At 39.5% G+C, this 23,444-nt stretch overlaps 3 protein-coding genes across 3 annotated transcripts in view; 2 read left to right on the forward strand and 1 right to left on the reverse strand.

Moving 5' to 3' along the window:
* Window positions 1-3,396, forward strand: part of LOC107697505 (akirin-2) — a 9,111-nt gene extending 5,715 nt beyond the window's left edge. The window contains exons 3-5 of the mRNA XM_016498310.1: window positions 1,970-2,119; window positions 2,199-2,270; window positions 2,864-3,396. Of these exons, the coding sequence (XP_016353796.1) occupies window positions 1,970-2,119; window positions 2,199-2,270; window positions 2,864-2,874 (233 nt within the window). The 3' untranslated portion in view covers window positions 2,875-3,396. The remainder of the gene's footprint in view (window positions 1-1,969; window positions 2,120-2,198; window positions 2,271-2,863) is intronic.
* A 1,987-nt stretch (window positions 3,397-5,383) lies between these two features.
* Window positions 5,384-19,798, forward strand: LOC107697506 (probable arginine--tRNA ligase, mitochondrial). The gene is given in 15 exon segments (XM_016498311.1): window positions 5,384-5,459; window positions 5,531-5,604; window positions 6,146-6,248; window positions 7,273-7,356; window positions 9,141-9,238; window positions 11,285-11,340; window positions 11,539-11,622; window positions 12,920-12,996; window positions 13,059-13,099; window positions 13,102-13,147; window positions 14,087-14,193; window positions 15,010-15,105; window positions 15,197-15,257; window positions 15,339-15,583; window positions 19,787-19,798. Coding segments are annotated over 14 exon segments (1,173 nt in total). The 5' UTR covers window positions 5,384-5,423; the 3' UTR covers window positions 15,549-15,583; window positions 19,787-19,798.
* LOC107697507 (CMP-sialic acid transporter) overlaps window positions 19,173-23,444 on the reverse strand; it is a 7,691-nt gene continuing 3,419 nt past the window's right edge. Inside the window, exons 5-9 of the mRNA XM_016498312.1 lie at window positions 21,552-21,705; window positions 21,276-21,342; window positions 21,025-21,201; window positions 20,756-20,890; window positions 19,173-19,935 (exon numbers count right to left, since the gene is read on the reverse strand). Coding sequence (XP_016353798.1) covers window positions 19,802-19,935; window positions 20,756-20,890; window positions 21,025-21,201; window positions 21,276-21,342; window positions 21,552-21,705 — 667 coding nt within the window. The 3' untranslated portion in view covers window positions 19,173-19,801. The remainder of the gene's footprint in view (window positions 19,936-20,755; window positions 20,891-21,024; window positions 21,202-21,275; window positions 21,343-21,551; window positions 21,706-23,444) is intronic.

Here is a 23,444-nt window from a genome sequence, read left to right on the forward strand (position 1 = left end):
GGTATAAATATATACATTTTCTGCCCCCATGTCTTGAATTTGAGATCATTCTGAATGTATTCTAAGAGACTGAATCAAGCAGTGAAAGAGCGCACTCTAAATGCACTTCACGTAATGTAAGCGTGCACCCTGTAGGTGTGTTTTAAATGTTTTTGCAAAATACTCGATAATGTCAAATCGCACATCGTTAAAACAACAATTATGATATTATCGCAGACGATATATATCGCACATCCCTACCAAAAGCACAATATGACTTAATCCTTTTATCAAGTCTGTTTTTGCGGCGCGTTTCAAAGCGAAGCACACACTTTGTTGATACGATCAGGTCATGATCCGGTGTTTTCCGCGCCTCAGAACGGCTCGGTTCACAGTGAATGCACTGAACTCTTTTATTGCATGTGCTGTGAGTTTAGTGCGCCTTTGGGAACGCAACGGCCACCCGTATGCTTTTTCACATTTGCATAATTTCCAACATTTTAATGGACAGATAATTACAGCATTTCACTAAATTTGCAATGAGACGCGTTTGTAAACCTGTTTTCACTGAAGGTGGAGATTTCCGTCCAATTAAAAGCTCAAGGGTTTGCCTCATGCAAGTGTAGAAATCAGGATAAGCATTGTAATTTCCCTGCTGTAGTGTAAAGCAAAAATAATATACTTATGAAATATTCGTTTTCATTTGTTGCAATGTAATTGTTTTAAAATATATGGCTATTACTGTTATAGGAATAGTAATAAATAATATAAAATAATTATTGTTATTACAGTCTAATGGTTTGGCTTCCTAAAAGACTAAGACACTGTATCACAACTAAAAAGAGGGTTAAAAAGGTTCAAGTTAAAGTACTATTCAGTCAATTCCCTGACTTTTTTCTTTGTTCAATTTGCACACTGAACATTAGTTAGAAGTTAGAGCTCTTAATGTTGAGCTCTCAAAGTGCACCAGATGAATTTAGCTTTAAAATGTACAAAAGTCATCCAGAGGTTCACCCATCACAGTCTCACAGAATCCTGTGGGAAATCCTGCAGTGTGTACTGCTAGGGGTGTGCGATATATATCGTCTGCGATAATATCGTAATTGTTGTTTTAACGATGTGTGATTTGTCTTCTGAGAGCGTTTAGAGAGGGAAACGCTGAAATACTGGCAGGTAAAAGCACATGTTTATACTGTGCAGTAAACCACGCGATTGCCCTTGTATTCAGCTTCAGCTGTGAAACTTTATGTACTGGGAAGTGTATGTACTTATGGAATGTTTGTGTGTAACTGACTGTTTGCAAAGACCCGCCCTCCTTAGTTACTGTTGCTATGTCTGACAAGCCATGCTGCTCTCACACCACACCCATGTTCTCATGCTGTAAAAATACATCGCAGAGCAAAGAGGACACTGACAACACACCGACAGACAAGACAGAGCAGGTTACTTCTGATATGAAACAAGGTCTCGGCTTTAAAATTGTCTTCTTTTTTTTTTTTTTTAAGGAATTCAATCAATAAATATCCTACCGTTTTGTGGCTCATTAATGTGTTGTGACAGATCGCTGTGTTGCCTCAGTTCAAGTTGCACATGATCCGATCCTCTTTTCATATCATCTTAAAGGGGTCATATGATGCGATTTCAAGTTTTCCTTTCTCTTTGGAGTGTTACAAGCTCTTGGTGCATAAAGAAGATCTGTAAAGTTGCAAAGACTAAAGTCTCAAATCCAAAGAGATATTCTTTGTAAAAGAATGTTCTTTTTAGCAGCATCATATGACCCCTTTAAAGCACAAAATAAACATGAATGAACATCAGAATGCGTTTTTTCAAGTTTAAGTCCACTGAAGTTAATCTATTCTTGTGTTATGATTGGTCAGATGGCCTGTCACTCACGGTCAGCTAGCTGCAGTGCATCGGGAGAGCTGTGGTTATCAGTGTCACGAGATGCTGTCAGGCTGCTTGATTGGTTGGTGCTGTTGATGTGTTCCAGGCGCGTCCTCTGGATCAGCGTCCCCGTCCAGACGCGAGCAGCCGCTCTTCACACTGAAGCAGGTGGGCATGATCTGTGAGCGTCTCCTGAAGGAGCGCGAGGAGAAGGTGCGCGAGGAGTACGACCAGATCCTGACCACCAAACTCGCAGGTATCTGTCCCAAACACACCATGTGCTGTCCTGTGGAGGCCTGCCTTGGTTTGATGGAGTGCTTTTCTTGCCTTCCCAGAACAATACGATGCGTTCGTGAAGTTCACCCACGACCAGCTGATGAGGCGGTTCGGGGAGCAGCCAGCCAGCTGTACGTATGCGCTCGTCTTGTGCCTGCCCATTAGGGATGCACACATCACATTTCTTTTCTTCCAATACCGAACACCGCTTTTCCTCTTTGTTTTTTTTCCCCATGTATTTTGCCAGTTTTTTCACGATTGCATAAATCCATTGTGGCCATTTTTATTTTTTATTATTTTGTCTTGCTTCTCAAAGGAAAAAAAAAATCGGTTAGAAAACAACAATTTAAAAATATTTACTTACACTTAATATTTTTTAACATTCTAGCAGACATTATACCAACAAAGCATAATTTAACTTAAAATGAATGAGTCTGGTCATTTTTGAGACCCCCTTCTTGAATCAGGCTTGTGATTGGCAAAAGACACAAAAAGTGGAGTAATGATGCTGAAAATACAGCTTTGATCACAGCAATCGATTACAGTTTAACAGACAATCACATACAAAACAGTTAATTAAAATTGTAATCATATTTTACAATATTAACGTTTTTGTACAAATAAACACAGCCTTGCTGAGCAGAAGAGAATTCTTTGTTTAGTTGCTGTTTCCGGGCAGATCAGTGGTGTCTGTGTTAGTCTCATGAGCGCTGTTGTTCTGCAGATGTGTCCTGAGCGCTGTCCTGCGGATGGTGGAGCTCCTGTGGGTCTCCAGCAGTGCCAGACGCATCTCTCCCCACTCCGCACAGAGCTCGTGTCTCTCTCTCTCTCTGCAGCGGCTCAGTGCTTCCTGCAGCTATTACTCCAATCAGTGGCTCTTGTGTCTCTTACTGAACCCTGGATATTTATTAGGCTTTGACCATGCCTTTTACACAGCCACCTGTCATTACATCCTGGTTTTTTATGTTTGATTTATGTAAAATGCCTTTTATTCGCTGCAAATGCCGTCGATTGCCATGATAAATGTGAGACGTGTGTGAGGGAGACTGCGGTTCATAGCTTTGTGTAAATACTTTCATCTGGAGTTTTCATGTACAAATCAAATACAGCATTTATTTCGATTGGAGTCTGTTTTCATGCTTTGTATTTATTTTTGTTTTTATTTCTTTTGCCCCTTTCCTCTGCATTATGGTTTTACTGCTCCTGTAGTTTAAATGACTTATGTTGGGAAAGTATACAAATAAAGCGTTTACATAACTGCTGTTGTTTCTTGAACTGTCAAGTGCACTTTAGATTGGATAATTAGGGTTTCCTGTACGAGATTAACCAGTCGGTGCCTAAACCGACAAAACAGCACTGAGTGAAGGTGAGTAGATGAGCTGAAGCTGCACACTGGAGCACAGACTCGTGGACTGCTTTCATTGGGTCTGCTGCAGTGTAGAACAGTTGATGTCATCTGCCAGAGGATGTTTTACTCTGTGTTTACTGGTTAATGTGGAATGAGTTATCACTGGCAACTAAACCCAGTGTCTCCCGCAGGATTGTGTAAGACTGTCTGCTGGAGTCTGTAGTGGAGTCTGGGGAAGATCTGCATCAATCTGGTGCACTTTGAGAGTTCAGTATTAAGAGCTTTTTTAAGTGTGAACAGAGCAAGAAGTCTGCTTTGACTTCTGCCTGGACCTCAAACCAGCCTTTGGTTAATAGCGTCTCCGTCCACACAGGAACCAGTCAGTTTTAGTTTATAGATACTAATACTTAGAATTAATATACAAGGTATGTTTTATCTCTAAGATGGTAATATATTATAATACAACTAAAATGTACATTCAATATTCCATAAATATAATTAAAACACGTAGAGACAAAATATCCAGCAATGCAAATTACGTGACTTTTTGTCAAACTTTAGCACTTTGAAATACATGTTACAATTTATAACTGAATGTGACCGTTCATCCAAAATCAGGAAGGGGGCCAACACTTTTTCACACCACTGTACATATACATACAGTTCGTTTGTATTCTGATAATTATTGGTTAATTTGTTAAGATGTTTAAGGGTGAATGTTAAGATCTTGGTGAATGTTAATGGATAGAGGTAACAACTAATTGTTTCATTTGTTAATTTAACTGTTTTTAAAAGTTACCGTGTTACCACAGCAGACATACTGTTCTGAGATGAGAGAAAATAGATCGTTTGTGTTCCAAAGATATATCAAAATACTTAAATGTGAATCTGTTATAAACAATAACATACTCGCTCTTTGTTGTGCTTGTTTTAATACAGTGATTGCTTGATTCAGTGTATTTGATTGTTGAAATGACAGGTTTTCGTCACCTCCGTCAGATGAATATTTTGATAATATTTCGTTATGATGTTTTATATTTGTTGAGGAATTGTTAGTCACACGTGAAAGTGTAATCTGTCTGCTAACATGAGAATGTGTTTTGAAATGTTAAAAACATCTTGATTGCTGTTAAAGAAAAGGTTAAAGTTATATCACAGTCGAAGGTAAAAAGCAGGTTTTGATAAAAAAGAGAAAAGTTGGGAGGTTGCATCAAAGCACAGCTCAATAGCTTAGTACATATAAGATAATGTAGTTTAATTTGTCTGAGTACAAGGTTTTATTTTTCAATTTTGCACCGTTTTGCCCCACTTCTCATGAATCAGTTGTGTTTTTTGCTACTTGTAAAATGCCACATTTAGACTTTATTAATCATTAGAACAGAAGAATTGTAGATCTTAATGTAAAAATGCTGTTAATGAAGCAGTGCTGTCCTCATCTAAAGTACACTGAACAAAATTATAAACGCAACACTTTTCATGAGCTGAACTCAAAGATCTAAGACAATTCCTGGAAGCTGAAAACATCCCAGTTCTTGCATGGCCAGCATACTCACCGGACATGTCACCCATTGAGCATGCTTGGGATGCTCTGGATTGGCGTATACGACAGCTTGTTCCAGTTCCAATTTTTGGCATAAAAGAAAAATGTATAATTTTGACCCATACAATGTATTGTTGGCTATTGCTACAAATATACCCCAGCGACTTAAGACTGCTTTTGTGCTGCAGGGTCACATACGTCCAGAGGCAATGATTGAAAAGGTAAAGTAACAGTGGTAACACGTTCATTTGAATTATTTCTATTCGATTGCTCATGTCTAGTGCGAGCAGTTTGCGTGGTGACCTTTATTTTGAAAACGCGTCGAGTGTTGACGGTATCTGAGGTCAAGGGTCAAACGCGTGTTCTCAGACACGAGAGAGAGGCTTGTGTGAGCTCATGGCGTGTTTCTTCAGGAGGAGCGTCGCGCAGCAGGTAATCGCGTCGCGTCAGTCTGAGCTCCGGCACAGCACTGATCGCAGCTGATCGCTCTGCGTGTTTTACAGCTCGCCAAGGTGTGTGGACTCTCTGAGGACGTGTTCATCCCGCTCATCTCTGCAGTGCCCGTGTCGAAGAAACCGTGAGAAACCGCTACACTACACTCGGTTACTTTGTCTCCCTGTATTCACTGGCAGCTCTCCTGTGCTTACAGAGGCACTTCATTCAGTCTGTGGATTATTCATTTCAGTTTAGGCGTGAAAGCGCCCTTACAGTCACCAAAAATATACATTTTGGGTTTTTTGTTAAAAAAAAAACAAAGTAAGTTCAGCCCAGGTGACAAAAGTAACGCAAAAGTAACAATGCGTAGCTTTCAATTAAAAAAGTAACTAAGTGACACAAGTGGATACTTTTTTATAGAGTAACGCAATATTGTAACGCATCACTTTGAAAGTAACTTTCCCCAACACTGCTTCTCGTCACTGAGCTACACAGCAGCATGTGATGAAGATGAAGATGTGTGTGTCATACATGCTCTCCAGTCACATTCAGGAATGACTGCCAGGGTTTCTGCTAGATTTAAAAAGGTCTTAAACTCTTAAATCAGAGCAGAAAGCCGGGTGTGAATGTCATTGCATTAAGCCCCAGAGCCAGCCCTGTAGAGCGTGTGTGTGTCGTCTCAGGTCTGCCGCTGATCTGTGTGTGTCGGTGAAGCGTCTGCTGCAGGACGGAGCTGTTGCTGCGGAGGGAGACCTGCAGAGCCAAACACAAGCCCTGGCCAATCAGGTGAGTCTGGCACGAGGACAGAGCAGGGCTGATCACTCTGGGGAAGAAACGCAAACATGTTCATAAAGCTCCCCGCGGCAGACGTGACACTCGCAGCTACTTCTGATGAGCTGAGTAAATGCTTTGGGGAATGACAGTGTGAGCACTACTGTGGTTGTGCATCAGGGCCCGTATTCACAAAACATCTTAAAGCTAAAAGTAGCTCATAATTCGCAGATTTAGGAGAAAATCTTAAAAATAATGGCCGTGTCAGTCTTCAATTTAGGACTCCTAAATTTTTGTTCTAAGAGTGTTTCACAAAGTGTTTTAGCAGTAAAACTAGCTCCTAAATCTGTGAAACGTTAGGAGTAGTGAAGAGGACTCCTAAGTCACTAAGACCAAGCCACAAACTATCCTAAAATAACTGTTGCTAGCAATCTGTCTCGGAACAGAAACATTTTTAGAAACATTTGACGATAATGTGCTTTTAAAAAGGTATCACCTGTGGTTTTGGTGGTTATCTAACTCCAGATTTTCCTTTGATTATATCCTTGTTTTCATTAATCAGCTCGGCAAGAAGTAACAGCTGTGCTTGCGTCCAGTTTGTAATTAAACCAAACAAAACCAATGTTATTATGAGGAGGGTTCATATGAAGGCTGTTTATTTGCATATACACTAATTGTTTACAAGAAGCACACATGTAAGAGGCTGACAATTAGCCTGCATTTTTTTAAAAAATCATTATTTAAATGTGGCAACATATTATCATGCACTACACAATTTCTATGAATAAATCACTGTGTGCATAGTTAATAAGCACGCTGACATCATCCATAGCAACGAGCTCAGCCCCGCCCCCTTACTCTGAGCTTAAGACTTCTCTCTGTTCCTCAGCAAAGGGTTGTCTCCGCAGCTTTGAGAATAGGTTTAAAGGGGAAACTCTTAGCGAAGAGCTTTTGCTGCTCTTCAGGAGAACGCTTGGTGGTAAGATGAAGTGTTTTGTGAATGCGGGCCCAGATGGATGTGTGTGTTTCTCTGCTCCAGATGAAGCTGGATGCTGTGGTGGAGGAGGTCGTCGCTGGCCGAGGAGTGCTTCACTTCAGACTGAACAAACTCGTCCTGGCACAGGTGAACACACTCCTGAATCACCCTTGGCTGCAGGTTAAGCTGTGTAGACCTATTACAGCAATATGTTTGTCTTTTTCTGGTTTGACAGCTTGAATGAAGCCAATGCTACATATATATATATATTGCCTTTAATGTTAGCATGACATTAAAATTGTATAGTCTAAATGCATATTATAGATCTCATTGTGAATGATTCGTCCATGCATACGTTTCATTTTTTTAATGTTTTGACCAGTGTTGGGAGTAACACATTACAGGTAACATGAATTACGATCACTTTTCCAGGTAACTAGTAAAGCAATGCATTACTTTCAAATTTACAACAAAATATATTGAGTTTCTTTTTCAAATAAGTAATGCAAGTTACTCTGTTTTCCCATTTATTCACTGACTCCTCTCCTGTTTCTGTGTTGAGAGAAAAACAGAAATTAAGTCTTTAAAAGGGCTACACAAAATATATTTCTCTTAACAAAAGAAAAAAAAAACTGCGCGACAAGTAGCCTATATGCTACGCTCGTTTTTGTGACACTCTTAATGCATTTTATTTATTTTCTTTATATCTTTATTTGATTTAATCGCGCTGGCGCTCGCGCACACACAAACAGTATTAGTTCTAGCGTTGCCTGACATTTCAGCCATTCATCATCAAACTAAAATACAGTCAACCAAACATAAAAGTCACACTATTTATTTTAAAGGTCCGCTGTGAAATCAGCGTGCAGCGCCCAAACAAACATTTGTATGCATGTGAAGGATTTAACGCGGATATTAGAGCATGAGTGAAGTATAAAGCCATGTTTAGGCTACATAATGAATAATAGTTAAGCAACCAAATGTTACAAATATGGCAAAAATGGAAACATTTGGATTCTAGTTGAATGCAAGAGGCTCGTGAGCCCAATGCCGTTTCAGTTTTGCTTGACGTTTGCTGTTTATAATAAATGCCACTAGCTTATAGCGTTTTTTTTTTATATTAAAGTTTAATATATAATTTTATAGCTGCTTATTTTGTCCTTCTTGTTCTGTAACGTCGTTAAATGTAAAGGATTTGTTGTGGAGTGAAAGGAACTAAATAATGTTTATGTTTGTAAAGGTTTCTTTATATTTACCGGTATTTAATATACACATACATTAATGTAATTGTTTGCAGTTACAAGGTTAACGGGTGTTTTTGGAGTAAGATCAATCTCTCTTTGATGAGATTACCTCCTCTTTTAGGCCGGGTTTCGTTTCTCCGTGTCGTAAACTCTAGGGGCGAGGCTTCTAAACCAAGGTGTTTTTAGGGGCGTGTTATTCTAATGATGATTGTTTTCTGCCGCCACATTTATCAACGTGCGAGCATTCGTATGATGAGATTGGCGGCATACGAATGCTTCATGAATCACACGTGAACTCTGTCGTAAGGTGATTTGTGCAGTGAGATGAGTAAACACATGTTCATATTTAGTCTAGAACTACAGTAACACACAACGCTCTGCACTTACTCCTGATTTCTGTCACCATGGCAACACCAGAGCTGTCACTCAATACATGGAAACAAAGTAACGGCTGTTACTTATTTGAAAAAGTAACGCAGATATTTCCTGCTAAATTAAAAAGTAATTAGTTACTTTACTAGTTACTTGAAAAAAGTAATCTGATTACGTAACTGGCGTTACTTGTAATGTGTTACCCCCAACACTGGTCACAATACAGAAGAAAATATCTGTTGCTACTTCTATTTCATTGTGATTTTTTTCTAATTAAAGTGTGTCTGGATGTCTCTCACACTCTGTTTTCTTCAGAAACTCCTAGAGCAGCTGCGCTCAGATCCAGACGGGTTTGGTGTGAAGAGTGAGTTTCTGCGTCATCTGCAGGGAGGAAGGACGCTGGTGGAGTTTAGGTGGGTTCATTCGTAGATCTCAGTCCTGTGACCGGCAGAGACCCTATAGCGCCAAACATCCACTGAACTGCAGCACAGGCCTGCCAACTCTTCATCTGTTTTAAGCCAACAATATTTGGTCTTAGTCTTTCATCTTTTTATTTATATAGCACCATATAATTACAATGTTCATTGTCCAAGGTGCTTTACAATTCAAAGATAAAACTAAATACCAACAAAAAGAAAACAATATAACCCTAAAACAGAGTTAAGAGAAGAAAAACACAAAAGGCCACATATATACACATTATTTAAAAGCAAGAGAGAAAAAGTAGTCTTTAAGTTTATGCTTAAAAATGGACAAAGTGGGTGCGGATCTAATGTGTTGTGGTAAGCTATTCCAAAGATTGGGACCGGCTACCTGATGAATTGAAATAAGGTCAGAAAGGTATGTAGGAGCAAACCTATGAATAGACTGATAAACAAATATAAGTACTTTAAAATCAATCCTATATCTTACAGGCAGCCAATGGAGGGAAGCAAGTACTCCCGCTTACGTGTGCGCAAAAATACGTGACTATTACAATAGTCCAGCCGTGATGAAATTAAAGCATGAATAATCTTTTTTGTGTCCATAAAATTAAGAAATTACTTGATTTTGGAGATTTGACGAAGATGGGAAAAGCAAGACCTAACAATTCAATTAACTTGCTTATCCATTTTAAGGTGACTATCTATAATATAGCCCACATTTTTAACGTGGTTTCAAATCAAACTTAAATTGAGAGAACTTTGCTTTTAAAGTGACTGAGGAGGATGCTGGACCAAACACAATAATCTCAGTTTTCGATTCAAAATGCAAGAAATTTGTAGACATCCAATTAGTTAAGTCTTTCAAACAGGCTGCCAAGACTTCGAAATCATTTATATCTCCTTTTTTGAATGGTAAGTAGATTTGAATGTCATCTGCAAAGCAATGGAAGGAAATTCCATGTGTCCTAAAAATATTCCCCAACGGAAACATATAAAGAGAAAACAAAATGGGAGCAAGAATAGAGCCTTGTGGGACTCCACAGGTAAGCTTGGCTACAGATGCAGTGTGGTTTGCAATATTAACTGCACAACATCTGTTATGCAAGTAAGATGCAAACTATTTCAGAACATTACCCCGTAGGCCCACATAGTGCTCTAGATGAGAAAAGAGAATGGAATGATTAACTGTATCAAACGTTGCTGTTGGGTCTAAAAGTACTAAAATAACAGAATTTCCAGAGTCTGTAGAGATGAATACATCATTACATACTTCCAAAAGAGCTGTTTCAATACTATGGCGCACTCTAAAGCCTTGAATTGGATTGAATTGGCACTCAAAAAAATCCTGCAATTGATTGAATACAACTTTTTCTAAAATCTTCGCAATAAAAGGCAAATTTGAAATAGGTCTAAAATTAGAATAAACAGAAGGGTCAAGGTTCGGTTTCTTCAGAAGAGGCCTAACAGTTAAGAGGTTAATACATTATAAATGAAAGCTTTTCTGAAGATCCAAAATGTTTAAAATAGCATCTATAACAGTTTAGTGGCATATTAAAAGTGATGGTGTCAGTATATAATGAGATATTTTGGAGTTTTTTTTTAATACAGCCATGTCATTATTATTCAACGCTGCTGTTTTTAAGTCACTTATTTGCATGGTAGGGTAAAAAGAAATGTGTTAAAACAAAAATAAGTCTTTGGAAACTCTTTAACAAGATGTAATTTTGTTGAGCTGTTACACATACATATGGCCAAGTCAAAAGAGCTCTCTCAAAGACTACAGAGAATAAATTAGACTCGTAGCTAGTTTCGTTAAATTAGACAGTCTATGGCTACAAGAAGATGCTAAATGTGTTTTAATAGCTCCGTCTTAGTACATTAGTTAGTGCCAACTAGGTGTAAATAACTGTTGCGGTGAAGGAAAGCCTTGTTTTGGCATGCGTACACTGTGAGTAGCACACCCGTTAGCTTACAGCATGTTGTGATGTAGCCTGTGGCTCTGTGGTGTTATACACTGAACTCTCTGTGCTTTAGTTCTCCAAATATCGCTAAGAAATTTCACGCCGGACACCTGCGCTCCACTATAATCGGTAAGGTCATTACTCTGTTGAAATAGTTCTGCAAGTGTCAAATGCAATGCGTTCCTGTTAAACTAGTTACCTCTGTCACCAGCAGAGGGAGTACTGGTGTACAAATATTCTGTGTTTGTATTGAACAGATGATTTTAATAAAACAGTAGTTCACAAACACGTTCTCAGCTTAAATTATGAGCTCTGTTTCTTTTGGAGGAAACTTCATTGCCAACCTAAAGAAGGCCTTGGGGAAGGAGGTCATTCGAGTCAATTATTTGGGCGACTGGGGAATGCAGTTTGGTAAGTTACCTGTTACCGTTATTAACAATCCAATGCTCTTCATTGACTCTGTATTGCGGGAAGCTGCCTCCTTGTCATTTCTGACTTATAACAAAATACAGAACAATGTCTAAAAGCTGCTGTGTGAAAGTTCTCGGGTGCAGTTCTCGGAGTAATAGACACGTTGCGCTCTACTTTTGAGTCCTAAACGCTCGTTTTTTGGGTCGACAGCTTATAAAAACGTAGTTCTGGTTTTGTTAGCATGTTTGCTGTACACCTCGTCACACAGCAGCTTTTAGACATTGTTCTGTTTTTTGTTATAAGTCAGAAATGACAAGGAGGCAGCTTCCCGCAATACAGAGTCATATTGCGCGATGACGTCAGTACGTAATCACTGCAACATTGTCGCATCATCAAATCTCAGCCAAAAAAAATATAAAAAATGATATGTGTTAATTTAGATTTGTTCGTAAAATAATATAATATAGTATATTAAAATATAAATAGCTATTTAAAAAACAACAACATTGAAATATTGAACACTTACACATTTTTGAACAATTTAAGGTTTTTTATTAGATAGTAAACTAGTAAAACTACACATTCTGAACAATTATAGTTTGAAGCAGTGTATTAGTAGTTAGTTAGTATGCTACACTCTAAGATGAGTGTCAAAATAGGGCACAATCTACTGTGTTAACATGAAGGAATTTTGCGTATTGATTTTTCACAGGTTTTTAACCTCATTTTAAATTATTGTATTTTGTGTTTTCGGGTTACAACGGATAATGGATTATGGATTTGTCCTGGAAAATTGCTAGTACCTTTTCCATTTTTCTAGATATTTTTCTTACAGTGTACTAAATGATCGGCAATCGCAGGTACAAGGTGTATCATAAATGAACAGTGATTTAATTATTATTATTAAACGGAACAACTGAAAATAGCAGCTAACTTAATGTGTTGTGTGTACTGCTTAGCATCTTTGCTTTCCTCTTTTTGTGTAATTTAGATGGAAAATGTGTGCCTTTTTATCATTTGAGTCACTTATTAAAAGTGCTAAATTTGTTGCTAGGTGCGTTTGGAAGCAAAAGTTGCTAGGGTAGTGTGAAAAGTTGCTAAATTTATCAACAAAATTGCTAAGCTGGCAACACTGCAATGGAGAGCGTTGGATTGTTTCCCCGCCGGTGGGCGAGGTTTTCAGATTGTGACGCGTGTCGCTCGGTCTCTGTTACATACTGTATGTGTTATCTCCTGTAAAAGGGCATGTGGTATCTCAGTGAGCCTGGTTTGAGTCTGTGGTGTCTGGTGTTTGCAGGTCTGCTGGGCGCAGGCTTTGAACGCTCCGGCTCTCAGGAGAAGCTGAGGACGCAGCAGCTGGAGCACCTGTTTGAGGTCCGCTCTGAGCAGACGTCTGTGTGTTTGGCTTGCACGCGCTCACATCTGTTGTTCTGCAGGTGTATGTTCAGGTGAACCGCGAGGCCGAGCACGATGAGAGCGTGCGTTTCGTGAGATCACGGTGGACGAATATAAACGCATCTATCAGGTAATATCAGGTCTCGTTCGTGAGGGATTTATGTGTTCATATCTGGGAGTGCTTGCGCTCAAAACAAAAAATAAATAATAAAATAATAACAAAGCTGCGTTTGAGGAATGGCGTGCATTGGTTGAGTGCAATTAAAATGTGAAATTAAATAGTTTTAATGTGTATTTTAACTAATGCGAAACTCTAGATTCTGCCTTTGCCTAATGCATTAAATTATGCCAATTTTATGCACGTGTGTAAAATCACATTTCAGATGTTAACGTTCAGGATTTCTTATGCATCTTCACAGCATCTGTGACTTCGGCAAGTTTGATATTCTAATGAGCATTTGACTGGATATTTGATACTGATTCGTATTGAACATATTTCAGGTGCATGTCGATTTTTCTTAAATCTCTCTCAAACAATGCTGTAAACTGTACCGGTAACCCTGTCAAGTCATACAATACTATACTATTAAAGGATAAAATGAAGAATAAACTCTTAAAATCAGTGTATTTTCATGTATAATATTCAACACTCAAACAGCAAGGCAGGTTTCATGAAGCCGCATGTATAAACTGAACTTCTTGAGAGTGTCTGTCAAAAACTGAGCGTAACTCACGATAATGAATAGAAAGAGACATGTGACCTGCTCCATCATCTTGAGTTGTTTTGACCCAAAAGCACATTGCTAATAACAAATTAAGACTTTAAAAAGTACAGAAAGTCTTACATTGACTTGAATGAAAATGCAAAAATGAATATCTTCCTCAGTATTCTTGTCGTTTTCCAACATAAATATCCAGATGTTCTTAAATCAGGATACATTTAGTTGAGATGCAAAATGAAGATATGAAGCCTTGTGTTCTGAGAAACTGAGAGATTACAGAACAAATATCTGTCGGTGAGGAATGAAAATGTGTTGTGTTGTTGACGGCGGTGTCTGTGCTCTCTCAGCGTTTAGGAGTTGACTTTGACCATTACTCTGGAGAGGCGTTTCATCACCATCAAACCCAGAGTGTGCTGGACGAGCTGACGACCGCAGGACTCTTAAAGACCACCGAGTACGACACTAAATAAAACCCAGCAATCTACACATAAGATGAAATCAACAGATGCTAATTTGTCTGACTTTGAAACATATAGCCTTCTGCCACATAAAACTCCATGCGATCGCCTGAATATGAGCTGCTGTGAAAACTGCTCAAACACAGCATTTTCACCTACATTTTTGTCCCGTTTTGCTCTTTCAAGTGTGAATCACTTCATTCCCGAAACTTTGCAGCGTGTATGACATGCTGTGAAAAATAAAAGTTCTGTACAAATTCTGAATGGATTATTGGCTGTATAGCCTAGAAAGCACACAAAGAGCACTGCCTTTATATTCACTAAAAAGCTGTTGCTCGTCTTAGTTCAACGCGATCGCATTAAGTTTTGTTATGAGAGGATTCTCAAGCTTGCCTTTCACTGGACTCAGCACAGACAAAAATAAACCCTCTGATTCTCTCCAGAGTGCAAACACAATGCATCGCATTGCCAGATCAGTTTCGCCAATATGATAGTGAATAGATCATATCTTGTTTTTAACTAAAATATGAGTCCATAATCCATAATAACGCTTCCTCCAGTGAAAAAGTGTTCTGGTCTGAATCAGGAGAGAAATCTGCACAGATCAAGCAGCGTTTAAACAGCTCTAAACAAATCTGTGGCTGGATTTTGATGTGAGCGACAACAGCAGATGCACTTTTTCACTGGGTTATTGATTATGGACACCTTGTCACTTCAAACGGTTATTTGTGTGAAGTATTCTTTGAAAGGACACATCTGTCAGTCAGACATAATGGTGGTGTGGTAACTGACAGTGACTGGTTGTTGTGCAGGAAGGGCACGGCTGTGGTGGATCTGTCTGGAGCGGACGATATGTCGTCTTACGCCACACTGGTGCGCAGTGATGGGACGTCTCTGTACATCACCAGGTGTCACGCACCTCTCTGAGCCACACACACACTTGTGTAGAGTTTACAGAGTCGTCTCCTGCCGTAACACGTGTCATTTCTGTTTGTTTAGAGATGTCGCAGCTGCGCTGGACAGGAAGCAGAGGTTCGGCTTTGATGAGATGATTTATGTGGTAAGAACTGTCAGAAATCACTGCTAAACCACACAGCTCTGCCACTCTCTGCATCAGCTCCTCTCTCCATCCCTCTTTAAGACCGATAAGAGTCAGACAGGCCACTTCAAGCAGCTCTTTCACATCCTGCGAGCCATGGGACACCGGTGGGCAGAGAGGTACACACACACACACTCACACCTCACACACACACACACACACACACACACACACACACACACGTATAGTCTCGCCCTGACTCAGCAGAACTGTTCAGCATCTCTGATCAACACAGCAGTGATTCATTACTGAATGAATCCACGGTTTTGCATGCATTAAATGAGTAAGTGATTCAGTGACTCAGAGTCACTTGCTTCATTTCATGTTTGAATGATTATTAAAGCTTTAAGGGCTCACTGCAGGTTTTATCCTAAATAAAAGCTTGATGGTTTAACCCAGTGTAATTTTAGTATCTTTGAGACACTTATCGTTTTTATTAATATTTTGAATCCGTTTTTAATTTTATATTTTCCATTTTTATTTTATTTTAGTTGAAGTTTTAATCATTTTGTTGTGTGTTATAGTAATTTTCATGTCTATATACTGTCTATTTTTTAAATGTAATTTTTATTATCTTTTAGGAACAAACTTAAACATACATATGTATTTGTTCTTATATTTGTTGCGGGTCAACATAGTTCACGAAACATGAACAAACTAAAAACAATTGACAAAATTATATAAATAAATAATACATGAATCCAACGAAAGGGCCTTTAGTAACTTTTAAAAGCTCAAATGATACATCCAAAGTTTTTGTCAGCCGAACCTCTTCAGAATCAGAATCAGAATCAGAATTAGCTTTATTCGCCAGGTGTGCAAACACACGAGGAATTTGTTGTGGTTTTTTTGCGGTCCGCTCTGAACAGCTGGAAGCCCGTTAGATGTAATGCACTGTCCGGGATGGCTCCGTGAAGCCAGGTTTCCGTGAAGCAGAGCGCCGCGGAGTTTAAAAAGTCCTTGTTTGTGCAGGTGAGGTCCTGCTTGATGTGAAATATTTTCTTGAGGTTCCCCGAGATTTTAAGTTAATATTTCAACACATTCACATATTTACGGTTCTTTATACTGGTGCGTGTGAACAGATAAAATATCCCATCTTTTTTTAGTAAGCATTTTATTTTGTAGTTAGTTATTTTTAATTTAAGTTGTTATATTTAGATGTTTTTATTGTAAAATGATTTATATATAGGATTGCACAACTTGACCAAATGATAATGCTGTGTTTTGTTTTGTCATATATTGTGATATGATGTTTAATTTCATATGAAAATATCTCATGTTGCTGCTGCTGAGACTGTACTGCTGATGGAAGTGGTTATAAGGGTCTTTACACTTGTTCACTCTTCATAAGAACCAACACAACAATTACAATACAAACATTGATGTCTTATATTTTTCACTATTCGACGTTCAAATGCTCAAGCTTTTATTCTGACAGATTACTGGTGAAATTCTGCAAACTTCTGCACACAAAAAGGTTGTAAATGATGCAAATGTAAATGAAGTGACCCTTGTGTTTGTGAATACAGCTTAAACTCACAGTGGCAGCAGAGATGCAGCATTTACTGTGAACTGCTTGAAACTGACATGGTTCCTCTTGATTAAAATGCAGTTTCATATTGCCTTAAAACCTAGTAAAGCCCAGTGCCTGCATCTGCGATCGAACCATTGCTTTCTCTATTTGTAACTCCTTTACTAATGTGCACTGAATTCGTTGATTTGTGTGCGGCTAAAACATAAGAGGTCATTATTATAATGTTAGATCAAATCTCAACACCAGAAATATTGCATTAAAATAAATATTGCAGTGTATTTACCAGATGCTGTCAGAAGACATCCGTTTCATCCGTATCCAAGCCAGTTCACAAAACTGTATTAATCAATAGTCTTGTGTCAGCCTGGGAGGTCGACTGAGGAGACAACGTGATGATTATAAAAGCTGAGCAGAATTTATTGAGTAATCTTAGTCGTGTATGTTTTGATGCTCAGACTTTGTCTGACTGGCACAAATCCAGCAAGTGGTGTTATACCAAACTGATTCACATCAACATCCCATAAAAGCTTGAGACTGAGACATCCCCTCTTATCTGTGAAGACAAATGTTACATGATCCCCACAAACAACAATAGCAAGCACTGCAAGAGCAAGGAAAACACCAATATAACATGACTATGATTATAAACGATAAAGCAAACTTGAGAAAGTAAAGCAGAACACAGATGTATGGTTTACACACTCAGGCTGCTAGTGAAACACATCCTCGCAGGGGGGATCTACTGCCACACTAAGAAAAAGCTGTGCCACCACAGCATAAAATATTAATGTAAGCAGTGTTTCATGAGCTACTTTTCAGCCGCGGCGATGACAGAGTAACGCAAAATAATGGCCAAAACACGTCTTTTAATAAACTGCACGATGGTTGCACGCACGCAGCGTGCCAGTGTAGTGGGCTTCTTTAACAAATGACTTATGAACCGGATCTTTTGAGTCAAAACCACAAAGTGCGGCGCAGTTCACTAACTAATTGTTCTTCCATTTGTTCGTGAATCAGACAATTACTGCTGTTCAGGTAACTCAGAAGTCCTCTGAGAAATCTAATCTCGTCCGGATATGTCTGAGATTCATCGCGTAATTGTTTGGTGATCCGATTCTCCGACCGCTCGCTCCACTTTCATCATGAATATAAGCCGTGACAATAACATGAGATCAATAAGATGCTGATCACGGAAACTAATAGCAGAGTTAGGTAAGAATCTAGTCGTATTGCAGTTTTCTCGATTGTTAATATAACTGCTCTTAGTTGGCACTTTTTCCCCCAAACCATTAATTCAGTTTTCAAAACAAAGACACATTTCTCAAAGTTTAACAATGAGTAGTCTAAAAACTGATGACACCCCAATCAGAATCTCTGCATCATCTACAGGGATTTATACTTACACATACAGTATAATTACAGTACAGTACATTAGATCATGGACATTTCACTATTCTACATGTACAGTAAACTGTAGCACATGTTGTACACCTTCAAGCGTGTGACTGTCAAACTTTATTTGTAACCATTTTTTATGTGAACTGCATTTCTGCAGAACTGAGAAATGACTGGTTAGAGATATAGCTAGTCTTGTGTCAGGAGACCAATAAAATGCTGTAGTGCTGTATACTGTATACATTTGGCCAAATGTGCAGAGGATGCTAAATTTACTTTTTTAATGTAATTTTTTACTGTACTGTATTGTGGTGCATGCCAAGTTCATACAATTCTTTGGTATTTGAACTGATCTAGTGCTTTTCATCTACTGCAAGATTACTTCACAGTAGTGAAATGAAAATGATTGTTTTCCCAAAAGTTCATTGCTGAATTATACATCTGTATCTGTAATTTAATTTATGTATACTGTAATAGAGCTGCAAATGCAAAAATTCCTGAATCCTAAGAGTTTTTTGTTACAGTGTTATTGATCTGTGTTCACTGCAGGAAAGTCACCTGTGTGTTTGAATTGTAAGCATTTAGTGTTTTTCAACTGCTTACACACAAAATCTTTACTTGTCAGACAGTTTCTGAAAGCTGACACTCAAATAGCAGAAGCACACACCAAATCTGCAAAACCATACGCTAATATTTGGCCTTTGACTCAGTTTTCAATTTCATAAAACACTTTTTGCAAAACACAACACACAGTTCTCTGTAAAACACAAAATCTAACAGGAATTAATATTACGGCAAAGGTGTTTGAAAATGTTTGCTTTTTTTTGCAAACGAATGATCCTCCGACTGAAGGAAGCGCCTCTGCATCAACACAGGAACAGGAGAGGAGTCGAGGAATACATAGAAAAACAATTACTTGCGTTACTTGTTTGAAAAAGAAACTAATTTAAAATGCATTACTTTACTAGTTACTTGAAAAAAGTAATCTGATCGCATAACTTGCGTTACCCCCAACGCTGGTGGACGAAATGAATCATATTTTCTTAAGTGTTCAACATTTTTATAATACGGCAGCAGCTCCAGTGACATCTTTCTCCATTTCTAAACGCATCACAAAGTTTTGTGTGGAATAACTGAAGCGCATGTAAAGGAAAGTGCTTTTACATCTGAAGAGGATTTGGATTGATTGGGACTGATGCATGTAGTCTGTCCTCAGGTTTAATCACGTCTGGATTCAGACGCCGCGTGTGAACGCATCAGTCCGTAAGAGCCAACATTCAGAGACCACCCCGGATGACCAGGCCTTCCCTAAACACAGGATTCAACATTCGCTCTGTAATTTACAGCTTTCCAAACCCATAAGGATCCTCGCGTTCAGCTTGCGTCAATATTTAAGAGCACTTATACAAATAACATTGGCAATCTAAAGAATAAACCTGTCGGAAGAGCACAGGGACATTCAGTGTAGGGTTTGGTATCAGTGCATCTGCATCAAGACCTAGAAATGAAATTACACAGAGAGATAAAACAACCCAGAGGCTCCTCCTGTCCAGCAGAGCAGATGTGTGTCTGTCCATCAGACTGTGATGAGTCTCTGTGTGTCCTCTCCGTCTGAGCTGGGCTTCTGCACTCTGCTGGTGTCTTGTTTGGGCAGGCCGTACAGGTAGATGGACACGCACACCAGCAGCGCTCCGCCGAGGAAAGCCGCCGCTGCAGAGAGCCAAGAGTGTGTGAGCACAACACAACACCCCACGAGGCTGCGCTGGACAACAGCAGCTCAAAGCATTCTAATTCAAGATTACATTCAAAAGATGTATCTGTTCTGTATTGTAACACTTTATTTTAAGGTTGTTTCATGTACTAACCGTTATAACAACAACAAACAATGCATAAGTAACCCGAAGCCAAATCCTAACCTTAAGCATATAATAAATACACGTAGTTAATATTACTCAGTACTTCAATGTATAATCGCACTGTAACAAGGACGCCTCAAAATCAAGTGTTTTTCATGCATTAGTCTATTCTGAGATTTTGCTCTGTTTTGCTCCATAACATGTCTTCTTTCAGACTTGTAAAAGAAAACATTCAAAATACATGAATGCTAGCGTTTATTACACTTTATCTACTTGCGTCTGTAGATTTGTTTCTTTAAAGGTGGTGAGTTTTTCTCCACTTCTGCAGCACTTACACACTCCACACTTTTCCTGTCTATATTCTGAAGGCTTTTTGGAGTTCATATATCACTCGCACTGATTATACAGCATTTTACTCCTAAACTTTTGAATGGGGTCATTTTTATAAATTCAACTCTTATTTTCTCTTGTGGACTATATGTAAACTTCTTTTATGTGAAATATCTTATTCAGGTCAGTACTAAATAAACAATAACATGCATTTTGTGTGATCCCTCTTATTTTGGTAAAATAATTAACATTTTGCAGATTCTGCAAGGTGTATGTAAACTTTTGACTTCAACTGTATATACACCAACTGATCAGAATACGATGTGACTGAGCGATACACTCACTGATCTGCAGGCCGAAGAGAATGACGGACGCCACGGTGGACAGGACGATGGCAGCGGCCGTGGAGAAGCCCTTCATGATGTTATCAGTGTATTTGACCACCACAGACGTGTACATTCCTCCCACGCTGGCCAGAACTGCAGGCAGAGAGAGAAACCCATCAAACCGCTCCATGTGTTTAAATACACAGGACGTTCCTGCTCAGTGAGCCCTATCCTCCAAACACACCACTTCAGAGAGCAGGAGTAAAGGCCACGCAGGAGCTACTCGCAGATGACTACGCAGACCCACGGCGTGTATCCGTAGAAGAAGCCCTTCTCCAGGACCTGGGCCCCGTCCGTCACAAAGACCCCTATGAGGGTCACCACGATTCCCGACAGGTACATCTGGATGTTACGCACCCACAGAGACGTGTCCGAACTCTTCAGGACCTTCTCGAAGTACACACCTGAGCCCAAACAGAGCGTCACTGATGCTCCTCACCAGAAACCCTGATCATAAACACGACTGAACACATCGTACCTGCAAACCCGGAGCAGAGCACCGCCACCGCGATCGCCAGGAAGCCCAGGAACGGGTTCTGCTCCACCTGAAGCACAGCGACACAGATCATACAAAAAATACAGTTTTTACTGTATTTTTGATCAAATAAATGCAGTCTTGCTGAGCAGAAGACTCTTTCAGAAACATTAAAAGGTTTTGACTGGTGGTGTGCAATGCTCTGGAGGCTGCTATCTAGACTGTACAGGTTTGAAGCAGGCAGTGAATGGGCTCCTATGGGATCTCCTGCAGCTGTACCTGGACTTTGGTGGCCTGCGGCGGCGTCCACTGCACCAGCGTGACTCCTCCACACAGCATGAAGACTGAGAACCACTGCAGGCGGCTCAGAGAGCGGCTGAGCATCAGCACCGTACACAGCGCCGTGCAGGGGATCTTCAGCTGATACGTCACCGGACACACACACAGCCGCATTCAAACTCACCTTTCCCCACCCAGCAGAAAGCACTCATTCACTTGAAGAAGCATCACACGCTGATCTCAGGGCTCCCAGAATCGGAGGCATGTACGACTCAAACAGGATATTCAATGAGAAAAACAGGTACGGCGAGACTCTCCCTGTGACTGACAGCAGCGGGACAAAGAAGACAGATTTACGGTTTACTTATGAGACAAGTGGCTTCAGAGTGCACTGGCGAGCAATAACAACACAGAGTAACGATATCAATGGCATCACTTTTCTAACTGATGGACAATAAAAACACTGACAGCCAATCAGGATCCACTGGACATTAGAGAGCTGGAGGATTTAATGCAGCAGAAGACTGTTAGAATAAACTCGTTATCGTGTGTTGCTGTGAAGGGGCCTTTCATCTGGTCAGAAACCACCCATATACCCAGGACCAGAGGATCCACTTCAATCCAGACATTCATGTTTTCTTCTTTTCTTCAATTGTGACCCTGGAGCACAAAACCAGTCAGAAGGGTACATTTTTTAAAATTGAGATTTATATATCATCTGAGAGCTGAATAAATAATCTTTCCATGTATGTATGGTTTGTTAGGATAGGACAATATTTGGCTGAGATATTGAGAAAATCATCTTTAAAGTTGTCCAAATGAAGTTCTTAGCAATGCATATTACTAATCAAAAATTAAGTTTTGATATATGTACGGTAGGAAATTTACAAAATATCTTCATGGAACATGATCTTTACTTAATATCCTAATGATTTTTGGCATAAAAGAAAAATGTATAATTTTGACCCATACAATGTATTGTTGGCTATTGCTACAAATATACCCCAGCGACTTAAGACTGCTTTTGTGCTCCAGGGACACATTTGTTTTATAATCATTAGTAGTTTAAATCATTATTTTGGGGATTTTTAATCATAATCATTTGTCAATTTTATTATGCTTGTTGTTTAATCTTACGATTGTGGAGTTTCATGGAGAGCTGGTCTTCATGAGTAAGACAGAATATTAGTTCTAGGCTTTATGGGATGTTGATGAGGTCATTTAGTCTAATAACACTTGTTATATTTGTCATGATCTGAAACAAATGCAACTAAGATTCTTTAATAAACTCATTTTGATCATCATCACTTCATCTCCTGCTCTTCTCTGGTTTCCTCAGGCAGCGTCTCAGCTGACAGAAGACTGAATACGGTTCTGGGTAAAAGATGAAACGGTTATGTTCTGTAGACTTGATCTAACAGAATTGTGTTTATAAATGCAGCTGGATGTGAGTTTCATCAGACGGGACGATGCTCAGGGACTATCAGTCTGTTCTTCACACTGCTCTATCAGGTGACGGCACAAGCCCTTCAGACTGCTGCTGTTACACTGGATAGAGCTGCGTGACGCTTCTTCCTTAATGTCTATTTTAGTGTGGAAGTGAAGCTCGGAGCCGGAGCTCATGTGTTCAGATACCTGGTAGACAGCAGCATCCAGGTTACTTAATGCCACGAAGGCCATGTTGTTCTGGACAGCATAGACCACCGACGGCACACTCAGCTTCAGCAGCTCCACCGGACTCCTGAGAATATTACTGACCACCACACTCCCGCAGCGGCCCCAGTCTCCACTCTCCCTGCAGCACACACACACACAGGTGAGGAGGACACACACACACACACTCACTCACACACACTCACTCACTCACTCACTCACTCACTCTGACACTCTCTC

The sequence above is a fragment of the Sinocyclocheilus anshuiensis genome, unplaced genomic scaffold, assembly GCF_001515605.1.
Source record: "Sinocyclocheilus anshuiensis isolate Anshui unplaced genomic scaffold, SAMN03320099.WGS_v1.1 scaffold1452, whole genome shotgun sequence".
Taxonomy (NCBI): domain Eukaryota; kingdom Metazoa; phylum Chordata; class Actinopteri; order Cypriniformes; family Cyprinidae; genus Sinocyclocheilus; species Sinocyclocheilus anshuiensis.